The sequence below is a fragment of the Anabrus simplex genome, chromosome 12 (genome assembly GCF_040414725.1).
Source record: "Anabrus simplex isolate iqAnaSimp1 chromosome 12, ASM4041472v1, whole genome shotgun sequence".
Taxonomy (NCBI): domain Eukaryota; kingdom Metazoa; phylum Arthropoda; class Insecta; order Orthoptera; family Tettigoniidae; genus Anabrus; species Anabrus simplex.
In genome coordinates this window covers 38,308,246-38,322,978 of record NC_090276.1, presented here as the reverse complement: position 1 = coordinate 38,322,978, position 14,733 = coordinate 38,308,246, and the positions used below count along the sequence as shown (strand labels likewise).

The 14,733-nt window shown below is 37.6% G+C and overlaps 1 protein-coding gene across 1 annotated transcript in view; it reads right to left on the bottom strand.

The window, feature by feature from the left end:
• Nucleotides 1-4,458: 4,458 nt before the first annotated feature.
• Nucleotides 4,459-14,733, bottom strand: part of LOC136884319 (uncharacterized) — a 34,695-nt gene continuing 24,420 nt past the window's right edge. Inside the window, exon 6 of the mRNA XM_068229892.1 lies at nucleotides 4,459-13,156. Within this exon, the coding sequence (XP_068085993.1) occupies nucleotides 13,067-13,156 (90 nt within the window). The 3' untranslated portion in view covers nucleotides 4,459-13,066. The remainder of the gene's footprint in view (nucleotides 13,157-14,733) is intronic.

Sequence of the window (14,733 nt, the reverse complement as noted above, 5' to 3'; positions counted from 1 at the left end):
TAGCTAATACGGTGTTAACTCTCACAAGAGTCACGATCAGTGAGAATCTAGAAGGCGGTGGCAGAACCATCTAGTTTGTGAGCGTGCTTTGATGCATTTTTGTTTTAATACAGCTGCAAACCAAAGCGCGGGAAGTCAACATTTATTCAGATTTTTTGTCTTGACCGTGAATTTTGTTGGTCTATAGACAAATACGAAAAAGAAAAAAAAAAAGCCGAGAAGAGAATGGGTGGTTCAAATTTCTCTTCTTTTGGAAATTATATCCTGCCACCCGGCTAACATAATCTAATGTGTTAGTTTCATAATATTAATACATATTTGAGTCATTGGGTGTTCCAAATTAAAATGTAAATACTGTAAAACTGTGTATTTATTTGATAAATCTTCATTGTTGTTAATATAATTGCATCAATTACATCAGAGTTCAAATGTTCATCTTGACTGTCACGCCGTATCTTGTGCGAGCAGTGTCTGGATTAGCATAGATTAGATTCCGCACAGCACTCCACAGCAACCGAGCGGTAAGTTCATGTGTTACATGATGAACGAGAGCAGCAGAACACGAGAAGTTCAAAATACTCTTATGTCTGGTTCGTGATAATAACACTAAAATAGTTCAATTTTGCAGTTAATGTTTACTTGTCTGAGATTATTGTTAATTGTCTGAGGGGAATAAACTGAAATTTGATCATATTAATTTTTACGTAGTACTTCCCGCCCGGCTGGCAAAATAGAAAGTAAGCAAACTATATAATGGATCCGTGCTCAAAATAAGTGACGCTTGGCAGAAAATTTGTAGTGAATTCAATGTGCATACTGATGACAGCCAACAGACGATCAAGCAACTCAAACAACTATATGAAAATCAGCTCTTCTGTTTCTCTTTCTGGAAAAGGTCTACCATATTCCAAATATTCAAAATACATAAGTTCTGCATCTTTTGGGCTAACAGAGAATTTAACTGCTTGAACCTGGGCAGTTAAGTTAACTGAGAGATTAACAGATTGTTAGTCTTAACCAATGTTGATTAAATGCTCTTTCTTCTTCTTCTTTCTGATAAGTTTCTGCTTGCGCAGGTCGTTCACAGAGTCTCTTCCAATCTTCTCTTTTTTCCCCACATTCTATCGTTCATCACTGTCTGCCACTCTAGTCCTCTCCGATTTACGTCATTCTCCACTTGATCCCTTCATCTTGTTTGTGGTCTTCTTCCAGATTCTGTTCATTCCAGAGCTTTTCTTGGTAGTCTTTCTTGTCCCATTCTTTTGACGTGGCCGAACCATTTCAGCCTATTTCTCTCCATAGTTTCTTTTAGAGGATTGATCTCTTTGATATGGTTTCATTTCTTATCTTGCCTCTCCTTGATTTACCCAAGATGTCTCGCAGAAAGTGCATCTCTGTCGCTTGTAATCTACTCAGATATTTTGTCCAAGCCCAACATTCTGATCCATATGTCAATATTGGCAAATAATATGATTTATAAATCACGATTTTTGCTTTGGTAGGTACTTTCCAATTTCTTATTATGTCTGATACACAGTAATAAAATTTTGAGCAATTTCTTATCCTCTCTGAAATTTCTTCTTTGATGTTTCTTTTCCCAGTTAGCTTACTTCCTAACATCCTTCATTTTCTTATTTTCTCTACTGATTTCCATTACCTCACTTTTCGTTAAACTTATCTCCATGCCCGCTTCTTCAATTGCCCTCTGCCAGGTATTTATTTATTCTTCCAATTTTTGTTCAGCTTCCTCCCATGTCAACATCATCTGCATATGCCATGACTTTCACATCATTTGCTGTTGACCCTTGGCAAACTTTCCTCACAATGTTGTCTATCACTATATTAAAGAGCACTGGTGAAAGTACACTTCCTTGTCGAACTCCTCTGTCTGTTCTAAACCATTCCGATTTTTTGCCATCTATTATAAATTATAACACAGTTCAGACATTTGTTATACATGTTTCTAATTCTGAATTGCATTTCTCTTGACAATTCCATTCTATTCAGCCCTTGCCATATCTCTTCTCTTCTAACCGAGTCATAAGCCTAATGTATATCTATGAATGCAACTGCAATGTCTTTCCCAAATTCCCATTCCTTTTCTACTATTTGTCTAGCTGTAAAAATGGCATCAATAGTTGATCTTCCAGGTCTAAATACTTGTTGTTCTTCTCTTAATTATGAATCTATCTTGTTCTTGATTTTTGGTAAGATTATCTTTTCATAAATCTTCATGCAATGACACAGTAATGCTATTCCTCTGTAGTTCTCACAAAGTGCCTTATTACCTTTTCAAAAAATAGGTACAATAATTGCCCTTGTCCAGTCGTCAGGAATCTCTTCGTCAGTCCATACAATCTTCATTATTCTATACAGCCACTGCATTACAATAGGTCCTGCAGCTTTAGTCATTTCCACTGTGATGTGATCTATTCCAGGAGCTTTGACATTATTCATTTCTAATACAGCCTTTTCTACATCCGATATTTGTAGATCTTCTTTTCTTATTTTATTGTATCTATTTCCTTGGGTTCATTTGTTTCATTTCGTCCTTCATATAGATTTTGGAAGTATTCTTTCCATACTTTTGAAACTTCTTTTTCTTCCCACACAGGTTTTCCATCTTTGTTGATGACTTTTGATGTATTTTCTTTTTGCTTCCTTCTGTTACCTAATATGTGGTGTAATATTTTCTTGTCATTCTTATAATTCCCTTCTATCTCTTTCATAAATTTTTCCCAGGACATCTTTTTAGCCAATGCTATCATTTTCCTTGCTGCTCTGTTTAGTCATTTCCATTTGTCTCTATTATGTTCCATTCTGTTTTTGAACCATTCTCTCCACCCACCATTCTTCTTCTTGACTGCATCTGCAATTCTCTCATTCCACCATGGAGTTTCTTCTGCTGCTTTGACTAAAGCCTGTTTGAACCTTTAAGTTCGCTGTTAAAATTATTTTAACTGGCAGTTAAAGGAGTCTGGAACTCCTTGATGAACATAATTATCGTAAAGAGACTTTCAACAACAACAGGAGGAATACCTTTGCACCTGTCAGGGAGACAACTGCCTGTGAAGGTCACACCAACAGCTACCAAAGGAGTCAAGACAGCAAAATGTTCCATCATCTGTTTGGAGAAAAAGACATGAAAAGAGACGACGTGGCAATGTAGCATGTGGTGTGGTTCTATGCTTCGAACATTTCAAGCCATACCAAGTACCCAAGAATTATTACAGGTGTACAGCTTCTCCAAACAGCTGCAACCATCAGAGGAGGCACACATTTTTTGTAATGTAAACATCAGATATTTAATGAACAATAAACTTTAAGATCAATGTAAAATGGACATTTCCCTTTAATACATTTCAAATCATCCAAAATAATTATGAAAAATGTTGAAGTTGTTGCATTTTAATAAACTGCTGTCACTGTGACAGACTACCTGTTGTCAAGTCTATACGGTCCGGTACCATGGTTAGGTTGTTAAGAGTCCCAGTGGTCGAAAAACATTTCACCATCCGAATGTTGGCTGGCAAGGAAGGAGAGGTGGTGGTATACAATTTTTAATCACTAGATAGTGTGCCAAACATCTGGATTCAATTCCAAACCTCTCAGCATTGTTCATATCGAGTGAAGCATACGACATTGTTGATGGAGACATTAAGTCCTGAGCAGACCCCTTAGTGCTATTCCACAAGAGTAGGCTATGTAGTGGTACCGGGTTTCACCCTCTCCCTTCCTACTATCAAATACAATATTCATTTCATCTCATGCGGTCGCAAAAGCTTGCTACGGAGATTCATCTCACCACAGCCACACATACACACACACACTCTGCAACCAATTCCCTTTAAAACTCATAGGCTTGGGGGATATTTAAATGCCCAACGCACACATGAGTTAAAATTAAGCTAGCAGTGTGGAGTGGGTTGCAGTGTCATTTTGAATGAGAATGTACCATTTTACAATCTGCTTTATGTTGCACCGACATAGATAGCTCTAATGGCAACGATGGGACAGGAAAGAACTAGGAGTGGAAAGGAAGCAGCCATGGCCTTAATTAAGGTGCAACCCCAGCATTTGCTTCGTGTGAAATTGATAAACCATGGAAAACCATCTTCAGGGCTGCCGACAGTGGGGTTCGAACCCACTGATTCCTGAATGCAAACTCACACTTACACGGTTCTAACTGCACGGCCAGCTCGCTCGGTGAATATTTACCTTCCAGTGCTTCCACCATATAATATACTGTCTGATAGGTTCCAAGAATTTTAAGATAGTGAAAAATAGAAGTATGAAGTTTGTTATTCACAGGAGGTCTCTAACTCAGCAAGTTTTCTATCACTAGCAAGTACAGTAATGCTTGAATATTTAATTTTCATGATCTCTGAGGAAATAGATGGTGACAAAGGTAAGGGCATTTATTAGCCAGTCTCCCTCTCCAAATAATTACAGCCAAGATATTCATAAAGTAATTTTTTTTTTAACCCACTAGTATCAATATATATGTACAAAGAGAACTCACTGCATACTGTATATAGTAATAAAGGTTTACATACATTATTATACATTTGGAAGGTAAACTGTAGCCAAAATAAAAATAACATACAAAGTTTCCATATGGAATGCACACAGTACAATTTGGGTGTAGGAACTGTGGTTTAAACCCACTTATCCTACAATCGAGAACACCATCTATGAGCCAGGACTCCTAGGCAGAGTTGCAGATCAAAGATGATACCACTAAGCTGCTCCATATAAACAACCAGAATCAGTTATAAAAAAGAATAACGTAACATAATTTTTTTTTAACTTAGCATATCTATAAAACCAGAATAAGTTTTCAAGTGTACATAATGAAGAAAGTTACCTTGATGGGAACATGAAATATAAAAATATAATCAGTACAGCCCTCGAACATTAACAGCTTTTCTCATCTGTCTGATTAGGTCAGATTTAGGTATTCTGACAGTACCATAAAGTTCCTTCTCTGAGGCATCAGAAAACCTGCTACCAGTTTTGAGTGAATTTTCACCACAGCAAAGACTATGCAGTCAGAACTGTAAGCTAGTACATGGAAGAGAGAGCTCTGCTGTTACTACTTCTCTACTGACAATACAATATTCCTCGCCTCCTTTTATACTGTGACATCTAGGGTTTAATTCTGCATTGCATAGGGCTGTCTGGATACTTTTGATCAGGTAGTGTAAATTGAAAGAAAACGATTATTCTGATTTTGCACTTAATGTTATTTGAAACCAAGACAAATCCATACCTGCCAACTTTACAAACAAAAAACAAGGAGATTTTGATGTGAAAATCAGGAGACACAATAGGTCAAAACTGTTTATTCCATATGTCTTGCACAATACAGTACTATGATATATTCACAACACTTATTGTCTCAAAGCCCAACTGTTGCTATATGAGACTACAAGGCTAAAAATTACACATCTCTATTCCCTCACAGGAAGTATGTGAGTAAGATGATCAGTCTCTGATAAGCCTTCCGAAAATAGTATGAACTCGTGCTCCACACGTATGAATCAGTAATGCACTTAGATGCCATTACTTGGCAAATGCATAGATTAATATATTGCATCAAGTGCCCGCGCAATAATGCGAAGCGCAATGCTATTTGTATCAAATAACTAGCTGATGTACCAGTGCTTCACTACGGAATTCTCAGAAAGACTGCCCTTATAGTTTTCACAACTGAAGTCAACACAGGTCAGTACAATGACGTCAGTATTAATGTCACTATTAAAAGCGATGCTGTCAAATGAAATATTCGATAAAATGAAAACAAGCACACTTTTCTCACTTTTAACAAAAAGTACTACGGTATTACAAGTTATAAACCTCATTACTGATCCGTATTGAAAATTGTTATAGCTCAAAAACAATGAAGGTATTTATTAAATCACCTGTTCAATACTTTACATCCACTGGTAAGTTGCTTTTGTGGATGTAAAGTATTGAACAGGTGGTTTAATGAATACCTTCATTGTTTCTGAAGTACTACAGTGTCGATCTAACAGTTCAAAGTTCCAGAGCTAGAATGACCAGGCCGCAGACAGCCGCGAACACTCCTCTGTCATTATTCCATTTAAGTGTGCACACTGATCATTCCAATCACTGTCTCAGAGCAGGGATCGAATAGATGGAATACTATGATGATCCAGTGTGTTACGTACCAGTAGTATAAGAAAATTTATGAACCGGAGGAATGGCATGCTAAAGAAGAGATTTAACTCCCCAGCTACTTCCCGCCAACATTCAGGCAGGCTGTTATACTCGATACACAGCAGTAATCCCATCTATCGGAGATAAATGGCAGCAGAATACACAAAGCACATCAAAACAAACAATGGTCAATGTAATGTTATTGTTGATCAATTTTATGAACTTTCTATATTGCAGGCCTTCACATTTAGTTTTATTCCGACTCTGTGATATTAGAGCATCTAATGTAAAGTGAGTTATTATTCAAGCGATCGTTCCTTCATGACTTTTTCTCATTCTTATAATCAATTATCATCACCATCACCTCCAATATTATAATAGTCGGTATGGTAAAACTGAATAAGACAAAAATAATCGGAAATTGTATTCTCTATAACTTTTGTTACGTAGTACTTTTCGATATGATCAATAAGATAGGCAATTAAAAATTACATTTTTGACACCTTCCCCTAACTACCATTTCGAACAGGGTGAATACAATTATTTGTAGCGCAGACTGTAGTTCCTTATTCCCCGACTTTACATACCGACTTTCATTAAATTCTGTTCACCCATTTTCTCGTACCTCGGCGCTGATATGGACTTAGCAAAAAAAATCCAAATTCATGAATATCTCTTATCATAGCCAGTACGGTAAAAAAGTATAAGACATAAATGATAGTAAATATAATAATATATAACTTTAGTTATGTATCAATAGAGTCAATAATAACAAATATATTCGAGAATCAAATTTTAGGCCTTCCGCAAAACTACCATTTCACTCAGTGTGAATAAAACTCGTGGCCTAGATTGTAGAGACTTATTTCCCGACTTTATATACCGATTTTTATTAAATTCTCTTCAGCCGTTTTCTGGTGATACGCGTGCATACACACATATCGACAGAAATTACGGAAAATTAAAACGTGCATTTTCCCTTGTTACTGTGGTCACGACCAGTACAGAAATATCATTCTTTTTACATTCTGAGCAATGTAGGCAAAGCTCTTATTTTATTTATATTGAGATAAATCAAAATTAGTCAGAATTTTCTCCAAATGGCTCCTAAAATCTCTAGAAAAGTCACTAGTCATTATCATTGAAATTCTGTCACTATATTATTACTAAAAAAGACTCTATATCGAGCGATTAGTCTCTAGAATCGACTACACAGATGTGAACGAACACGAACATAGCATGCAAGAACGAGAGATTGACAATCAATATAAGCGTCTGACACTAGACTCGTCAGAGTGGGATACCTAAGACGAAATGCTGGTTAATAGAGCAAACGCCTGAAAAGCCATACATCTAATTTTTGATCTGATTTTTCATATGCTCTATTGGTGGAAAAATATCAAATTCCCTCCATGGGAATTTAGAATTTCCATTTGGAATTGCTAGGCGGGCATTAATTCCATTGTGGAGTTTTATCTCCCGTATGCAGTTATCAGACTGTGCCTCATAATAGGCTTCTGATAAATTTCACCTGCATACAACCCAGCATCAGTGGGTAGGGTCTGACACATCCCACTCTGACGGATCTAGTGTCAGACCTAAGACGAAATGCTGGTTAATAGAGCAAACGCCTGAAAAGCCATACATCTAATTTTTGATCTGATTTTTGTATTTTACCACCAGTAACCTTCTGACAGTTCATAAAGAATTCCTTGTATTTGTCGATTGTGCCAAGATTAAGGAGAAAACTCGCAACATGTGCATTATGTCTTCGTAATCCAAAAAACAATTCTGCACTCTTAAGTACTTCTGAGTGGCCTTTATCTCTCAGAAAATTTATACATACTTCCACCTCCTTCATTAATACATTTCTGCTCAAATATATCCACTTAAAACATTTGAATCTTTTCACTCCGGTGTACTGCTGTAATAGTTGTGTGTTTGACTTTTAATAGTAATAATATTCATAATGTATTTCAAAATATAAGCATTATTAACATCAAAACTATATCTGCATATTTTCAAACTCGGACCATGCGTTCATGTTCAGTAACTTACCTTTCTTGGTTACGCAAACATGTTTTTGCTGAACAAACAGTGCATTCAGCTTCATATATACAGTAGAATGTCGTTTATGTGGACTCAAACAACCTGAACATCATTTGTCCAGACAAGCAAAAAAAAGAGAGATGGTGGAGGTGCGTGCTGCCTACAGTAGTGAGTCAGTTCTAGTTTTCAATTGTTGTCTCTGTTTTCTCCTACAGTTTGTTTACTTTATAATGTTTCAACTTATGCGGGTGTGTGTACTGTATTACGTTGTGAAAATAGCTTCTACAAGTGCCAAAAAGGAAAAAATGAAATCGCAATGTTTTATGGATTGAGAAGAGGTTAGAGATCATTAATACACTGGTTAAAGGTAAGAGTGTGCAGTGTCTAAGAAAAACTTACAGTGTTGGAAAATCCACAATTTATAATTTGAAGAACCGAAAAGGTGAAATTCTGAATTATGCATCGAAGTTCGATAGTGAAGAAGGATCTGAAAAGTGAAAAACTATGAGATCAGTTACGGATGAAATACTGGAAGCGGCGGCCTACTTATGATTTATTCCGACAAGAAGTAAGGGAGATCCCATTTCTGGACCTTTATTATGTGAGAAAGTGTTGCACTAAATGAGAAGATGGTTCACCCGATTTTAAGGCTGGCACAGGTTGGTTGAAGAATTTCAGTCTCACCATGGTATTCGTGAGTTGGAGATTCAAGGAGAATGTTTCTGTTTCAGAATGATAATTGCCCCAATCAAAAATAAAAAATGAAAATGTTGATGATGAATGGCCTGAGAAATAACATGGCGTCTACACAGGCATGGTTTGATGACATGGAGGTTGAATTGCACTGGCATTCCCTGTCCTCAGTCCCGACAAGCAAATGTTGATGGCACGGACCTGCCGTGAGTGATGAAGTTCACATACAACTGCTAACAATGGCCAATTAATCAAAGACGCCACTGCGAAGATTCACAAAGCCAAGATGAAATGGAAAACAACAACAACAAATGTTGCATTCAATCTCAAACTGAAGATCTATTACATCGTCCTCACACACGTCTCCCACTACATTACAGAATGCAGGTATACTATGAAAGAGGCAGAATGTTGATGGAATGTCATGGAGACGAAGGTGCTTGGATAGTCAGCTGTCACTAGGTTGATGCACATTTCCAATGGAGACATCAGAAAACAACTTCACAATGTGCCAATCAAGGAGAAAATGCATGAAAATTGACTTTGAGGGATTGGACATGTGCTGTGACCAAAAGTCGTTGAGTAGCAAAGATTGGCTTGCTACGCACTAGAGATTGTAGGAAAGACAGCCACTGGATGATCTAAGTAACAAAGGGCCAGTATGGTTCATGATGGCATGAAGAGCATAAATCTACATCCCAACATGATCCACAGTCAAACCAATAAGGAGACAGCACATAGTGGACTCTGCCATTAGGCTGAAGATGTACAGGTAATAGAAATAAATAATGGGAAGGAATAATATCTAGTAATGATTTCAAGGCATTGGCTTTCGCAGATGATGTGGTGATTTGGGGTTGCATGGAGGATGAAGTACAGCAGAAACCAGATGCCTGGAACAACCAATTTAGGAAGTTTGGCCTAAAAATTAGCCCTACGAAGACTGTAGCCAGGAAGGTTAGCAGGCAAAGAAGAAGTATGAATATTATGCTGGGTGGAAAGAAGGTCAGAAGTTGATCAGTTCCAATACCTTGGCAGCATTGTAACTCAAGATGGCCATTGCTCAGATCAAATCACCAATAGGATTCAGAAAGGAGCTCAATTGTACCATCAAGTCAAGAACCCCCTCTGGGACAGCCAACTTCCTTTAATACCTAAGAGAACTTATCAGGCCTACTTTGTACCAATAACATACAGTCTGGAAACTTGCACTATCAACAGAAAGGATAACAGGAAACTCCAGGCTGCAGAAATGAAATTCCTGAGGTCAGTGTAACAGAAAACGAGATGAGATAAAATCCAGAATAAAAAGGTCCATGAAGACATTCAAGTGAAACCACTCAACGAGACTCTGGCAACATCAAGAGTGAGATGGTTTGGTCACTTGAAGAAGATGGATGTGAAGAGGGTAGCACAAAAATGGTTTGACAAAGAGCTGGCGGGAAAGCGACCTACAGGCAAACCAAGGACACAATGGATCTCCCAAATAAAAGATGAACTGCAAGGAAGAGGAGTGGAATTGTGTCAAGTTGAAGAAGTAGTGTACTTGCATAGACATAAGTGGACAGCGCTCTTGCACCCCACCCAGGAAACTGGCGACTGTTAAATGATGATGATGAATAATATTTATTCCAACTGAGCTGCTTCTGAATGACAGTAAATCATCATTATGCAGTTGCTTAATTAAATAAGTCTTATCAATGATCCAGTGATTCCCATATTATTAGAAGAGTTAGAGTTGTAGCGATTATTGTTACAAGGGGAAGCACAACACAATTATCATTCTTTTAAACAGAAGAGCTGCTGCGGAAGATGGCACTTACGATATGCAAAGACAGTGAACTGGATCAATTGGATTTATTTGTGGAAGGAAGCTTGTACCATCTAATACACATGCTAAGTCTGAAGTATACACTATCTGATCACTAGTATCCAGACACTCCCTCTGTACACATAAACAAGAGCCTAGCTGTCACTACGATTACTGCTACTGCTATAAAGGGCAGCTGAGGGCTCAATGTGCTTTAGTTCTACAAGATACCAGCAGAGTTGGTGGAGCAAAAGGGGGCTTAGTGACTATGAAGACAAAATGGTTACTGGTTACCACATCACTAAGCAGTCAGTCAGGGCCCATTTCTGCCCTTCTCAAGTTCTCCAAGTCCAATGTTGGGGACTTGATATTTAAGTGGAAAAGGGAAGACAAACACAACAAAACCATGGTCAGGTAGGCCATGTCTGTTGACCAATATGGACTGTTGAACATGAAAGAAGGCAGTATGGGAAAATTGCATAACATTGTGTGATACCATCACTTGTGAATTCTGCAATACCCCTAACCGTGCAGCTAGGACTATGATTATATGTCGGGACATACAAGGACTAAGGTTGTAATATTGAAAGACGCGTTCTGATAGTTCTTAAAGGGAGGTCCATTTACTGCTTGCCGGGGTGGGAGAAAGGGAGTGGAGGGTATGGTTGCCATGGAGATAAGTCTGCTGGCCGGCTGGTGTTGCTTGGAGTTGTCAATCCTATCATTTCTGAGTTAGTTTTTGTTGCAAGTGGTTCAGTTTTGAGTTATATTCTATTTCTGTTTCATGGCTGTTATTAAGTATGTAAAAGTATTTTTAAAATATTAATTCTGTAAAATGATTGTATTTCTATACATATTTCGAGCCAGGCACTCTACTGCTGGGTGACGTGGCATCTTTTCCCCCTTGAACTCACTATTTTCTTATTTGTTTTATGACCTATAGTTATGCTACTAAGGTGTGTAGCATGGGTATGTTGAGCAATTTGACATGCTATAGGTACCAACCCTGTCAAGGAATAATAATATTATTGAATTTACGTCCTGTGCACTACTTTTAAAATTTTCGGAGACAATGAGGTGCCAAAACTTAGTCCTTAGGCGTTCTTTTACGTGCCAGTAAATCTATCGACATGCGGCAGGCGTAACTGAGCGCCTTCAAATACTACCGGACTGAGCTAGGATCGAACCTGCAAAGTTGGGCTCAGAAAGCCAGCCCTCTGTTTGAGCTTATCAGCCCGGCCCCTGTCAAAGATAACTAAATATGAGAGCAAGCCAGTCATAGTCTGGCCAAGTAGTCTACAAGAGAACACAGCGGTCTGAATTAACGAGTAAGTGAGCCGGAAGCGAGGAGAAGGAAAAAGGAATGTAGGAATGTGGCAACACCGTGCAATGGCACATGCAATGCTCCTCTCTCCAGTACTATGTGTCAGAATGCTTCTTTAAATATTATAGGTATAGAGTTCAAGGCTCAAACACCTGTCCATAAACGGCACACTTCACCGGTGAAGTGCTGCGACAGGTCTGTGGACAACTGGAGTCAGTCACATAATTTGAAGAGATAAGTCATGCTATACCATGCTGCAGTCAGGTGGGAGGGTTTGGGTCTAATGAATGCAAGGCGAAAGATACATGCCAGCCTGTACTGCCAACAGTGAAATTTGGCAGAGTTGGGGTGACAATGTGGGGGTGTTTTCCACTGAAGGGGCGTGATCCTCTCATAATACTTTAGAGCATGTCAGCATGATAAAGATGGAAGGATACAAGAACATTTTTGATCAGCTGCATGTTCCCAATGGTAAAAGATATTAAGCAGGGTCTATTCATATGTGGTTTAAGGATAATTACATTACAAAAATGGATTAGCCAGCCCAGAACCCCAACCTCAATCCCATCTAATACCTCTGGGATGAACTACAATGAATTAGAACAAATGAATTTGACTTCATTCCAAATACCCATTACTCACAACACAAGAAGAATGCAAAGAAAGGTCTGCCGTTCCCACAGAGACATTCCAACATCTGGTAGACAGTCTTCTTCACACAGACTGAGCTGTAATAAGGACTAAGGTCCAACTTGTATTAACGTCCACTACCGAGCAGTGTATCCATGGAGCACTTGAAATAGGTGTCCGGATACTTTTGATCATATAGTGTACAGAAAAGGAACAGCACAACAAATATAATTATGCTTTGGTATTTATGGCTTCTGCCCAATGTACAGTACACAAGCAACAACTAGAAGTCCAGGCTGCACATTATAAAACAGTCAGTAACCAAACTTAACCAGTTGTATCCATTTAATTCATTCAGTGTGACTTGTCCATTTGTATTAGCTCCCTCTGTATGTGGTGTAACCAAAAGGGCTCAACAACAGTGGTATGTGGTAGTGATCCTGCGGAGATTTAACGTCAAAAACGATCTGAAACAAAGAAATGAATGATATTCAAACAAAGGCAATAAACCACACTGAATAAGGAACAGATACTTACCTTTTTTGACATACAGAAGGCATGTGATCACATCCCATGTCATTACATCTGAAATGTATTAAGAAGTGGATAATTCTAATACTATTGGTTCGTTAATGGAAATCATACGTTTTCCAGCTAACTCATTTGGACCTATCATTCTATATCATGACCAAACATCTGTCAGAATTATTTTAACTATCATAGTTTGATTTATTTGAGCCCGTATTGACTTCAAACTAATCTGTCACCTAATCAAATTAAATTATATGGTGCCTTGTCAATACCTTTTACAGTCTTTTCTTAAGTTCCGTACATGTATCGAGAACCTTCTTGTTCTCTTCTTCAGTGGTTGTTTAATCTGCCAATCACTTCTACTACTTGCTAACATCACTACCTTTTCTTGCCTAATAAATAAATTACAATTTTTGCATATAATTTGAATATTTACCACCTGTTACTAAGAACAAAATTATTGTATGTCAATTCAAATAAAACATCAAGATCTCTGTGTATTAAAATTTTAATCTAAATAACATAACAAATTTGTCAAATTAACTACCTTTAAAAACTTTTATGAAACAACTACTGTAACTAAAAAATTCTACTCTTGATTTAAATCAATTTGTCTGTCATTGCAAATTTTATAACTGCAGCTTCTCCTGTTGAATATCTCCTTTAATCCATAGTTTGAAGGTTGTTTTGCTATATTTGTGTGCTCTATAAAGCCAAAAAACAACTTTCATCTGCCACTAAATACAGAAAAACTTAATATGAAGAAATATTGGTAAATGACTAGCTGAGTGTGCTGCTTATCTATTTTTTTCTGAACTATACTTGTCCTTGAACTCTGATTGTATGTCTTGGAATCATGCAAGCCAGTTTAACATAAACTTTGTCCTAAAAATAAAAACAAAATTAGAATTGCCATTTGTTATTATCAAAAGAAGACTTTATTCGAACACTAAAAATCAAGCTCACCTTGTCTCTCTCATGGCTGAAAATTAAATATTGTGTTTGTGCACTATGTCTTATCTGCCTCACAATTCAAAACATGTATGACCTTGGTATGGAGTGACTGTTTTGAAGGGGGAAGGCAAGAGAGGTGGCAGGAAATCGTGAGCGAAACTGTCAGCTAGTATTGCTGCCTAACGAGTTTGTTAAGGACTGATAAGAAATGGATGGAGATGATCCTTATCCTTCAGTGTTTTCGTGTTTAATGTTGTTGTCTCCTCTTTCTATTGCTTCCTTTTCCAATGCCGATCTGACATTTTAAGGATCTAATCAGTCTTCGGGCTGAATACTCAACAATCAATAGCGTTCCTGTTCATATTTCTATCTTTCTATATAGAACTCATTTTGATAGACAATTTGCACTAACTGTCTGCTATTCACTACAAGATCTAATGTCTCAAGCAACTGATCACAACTATCTTTCATCTTTTTAATATTTTTGTAAAAGTTTTTTTCAACTTGCTTCATGTCATACCGACACACATAGGTCTTATAGCGACGATGGAATAGGAAA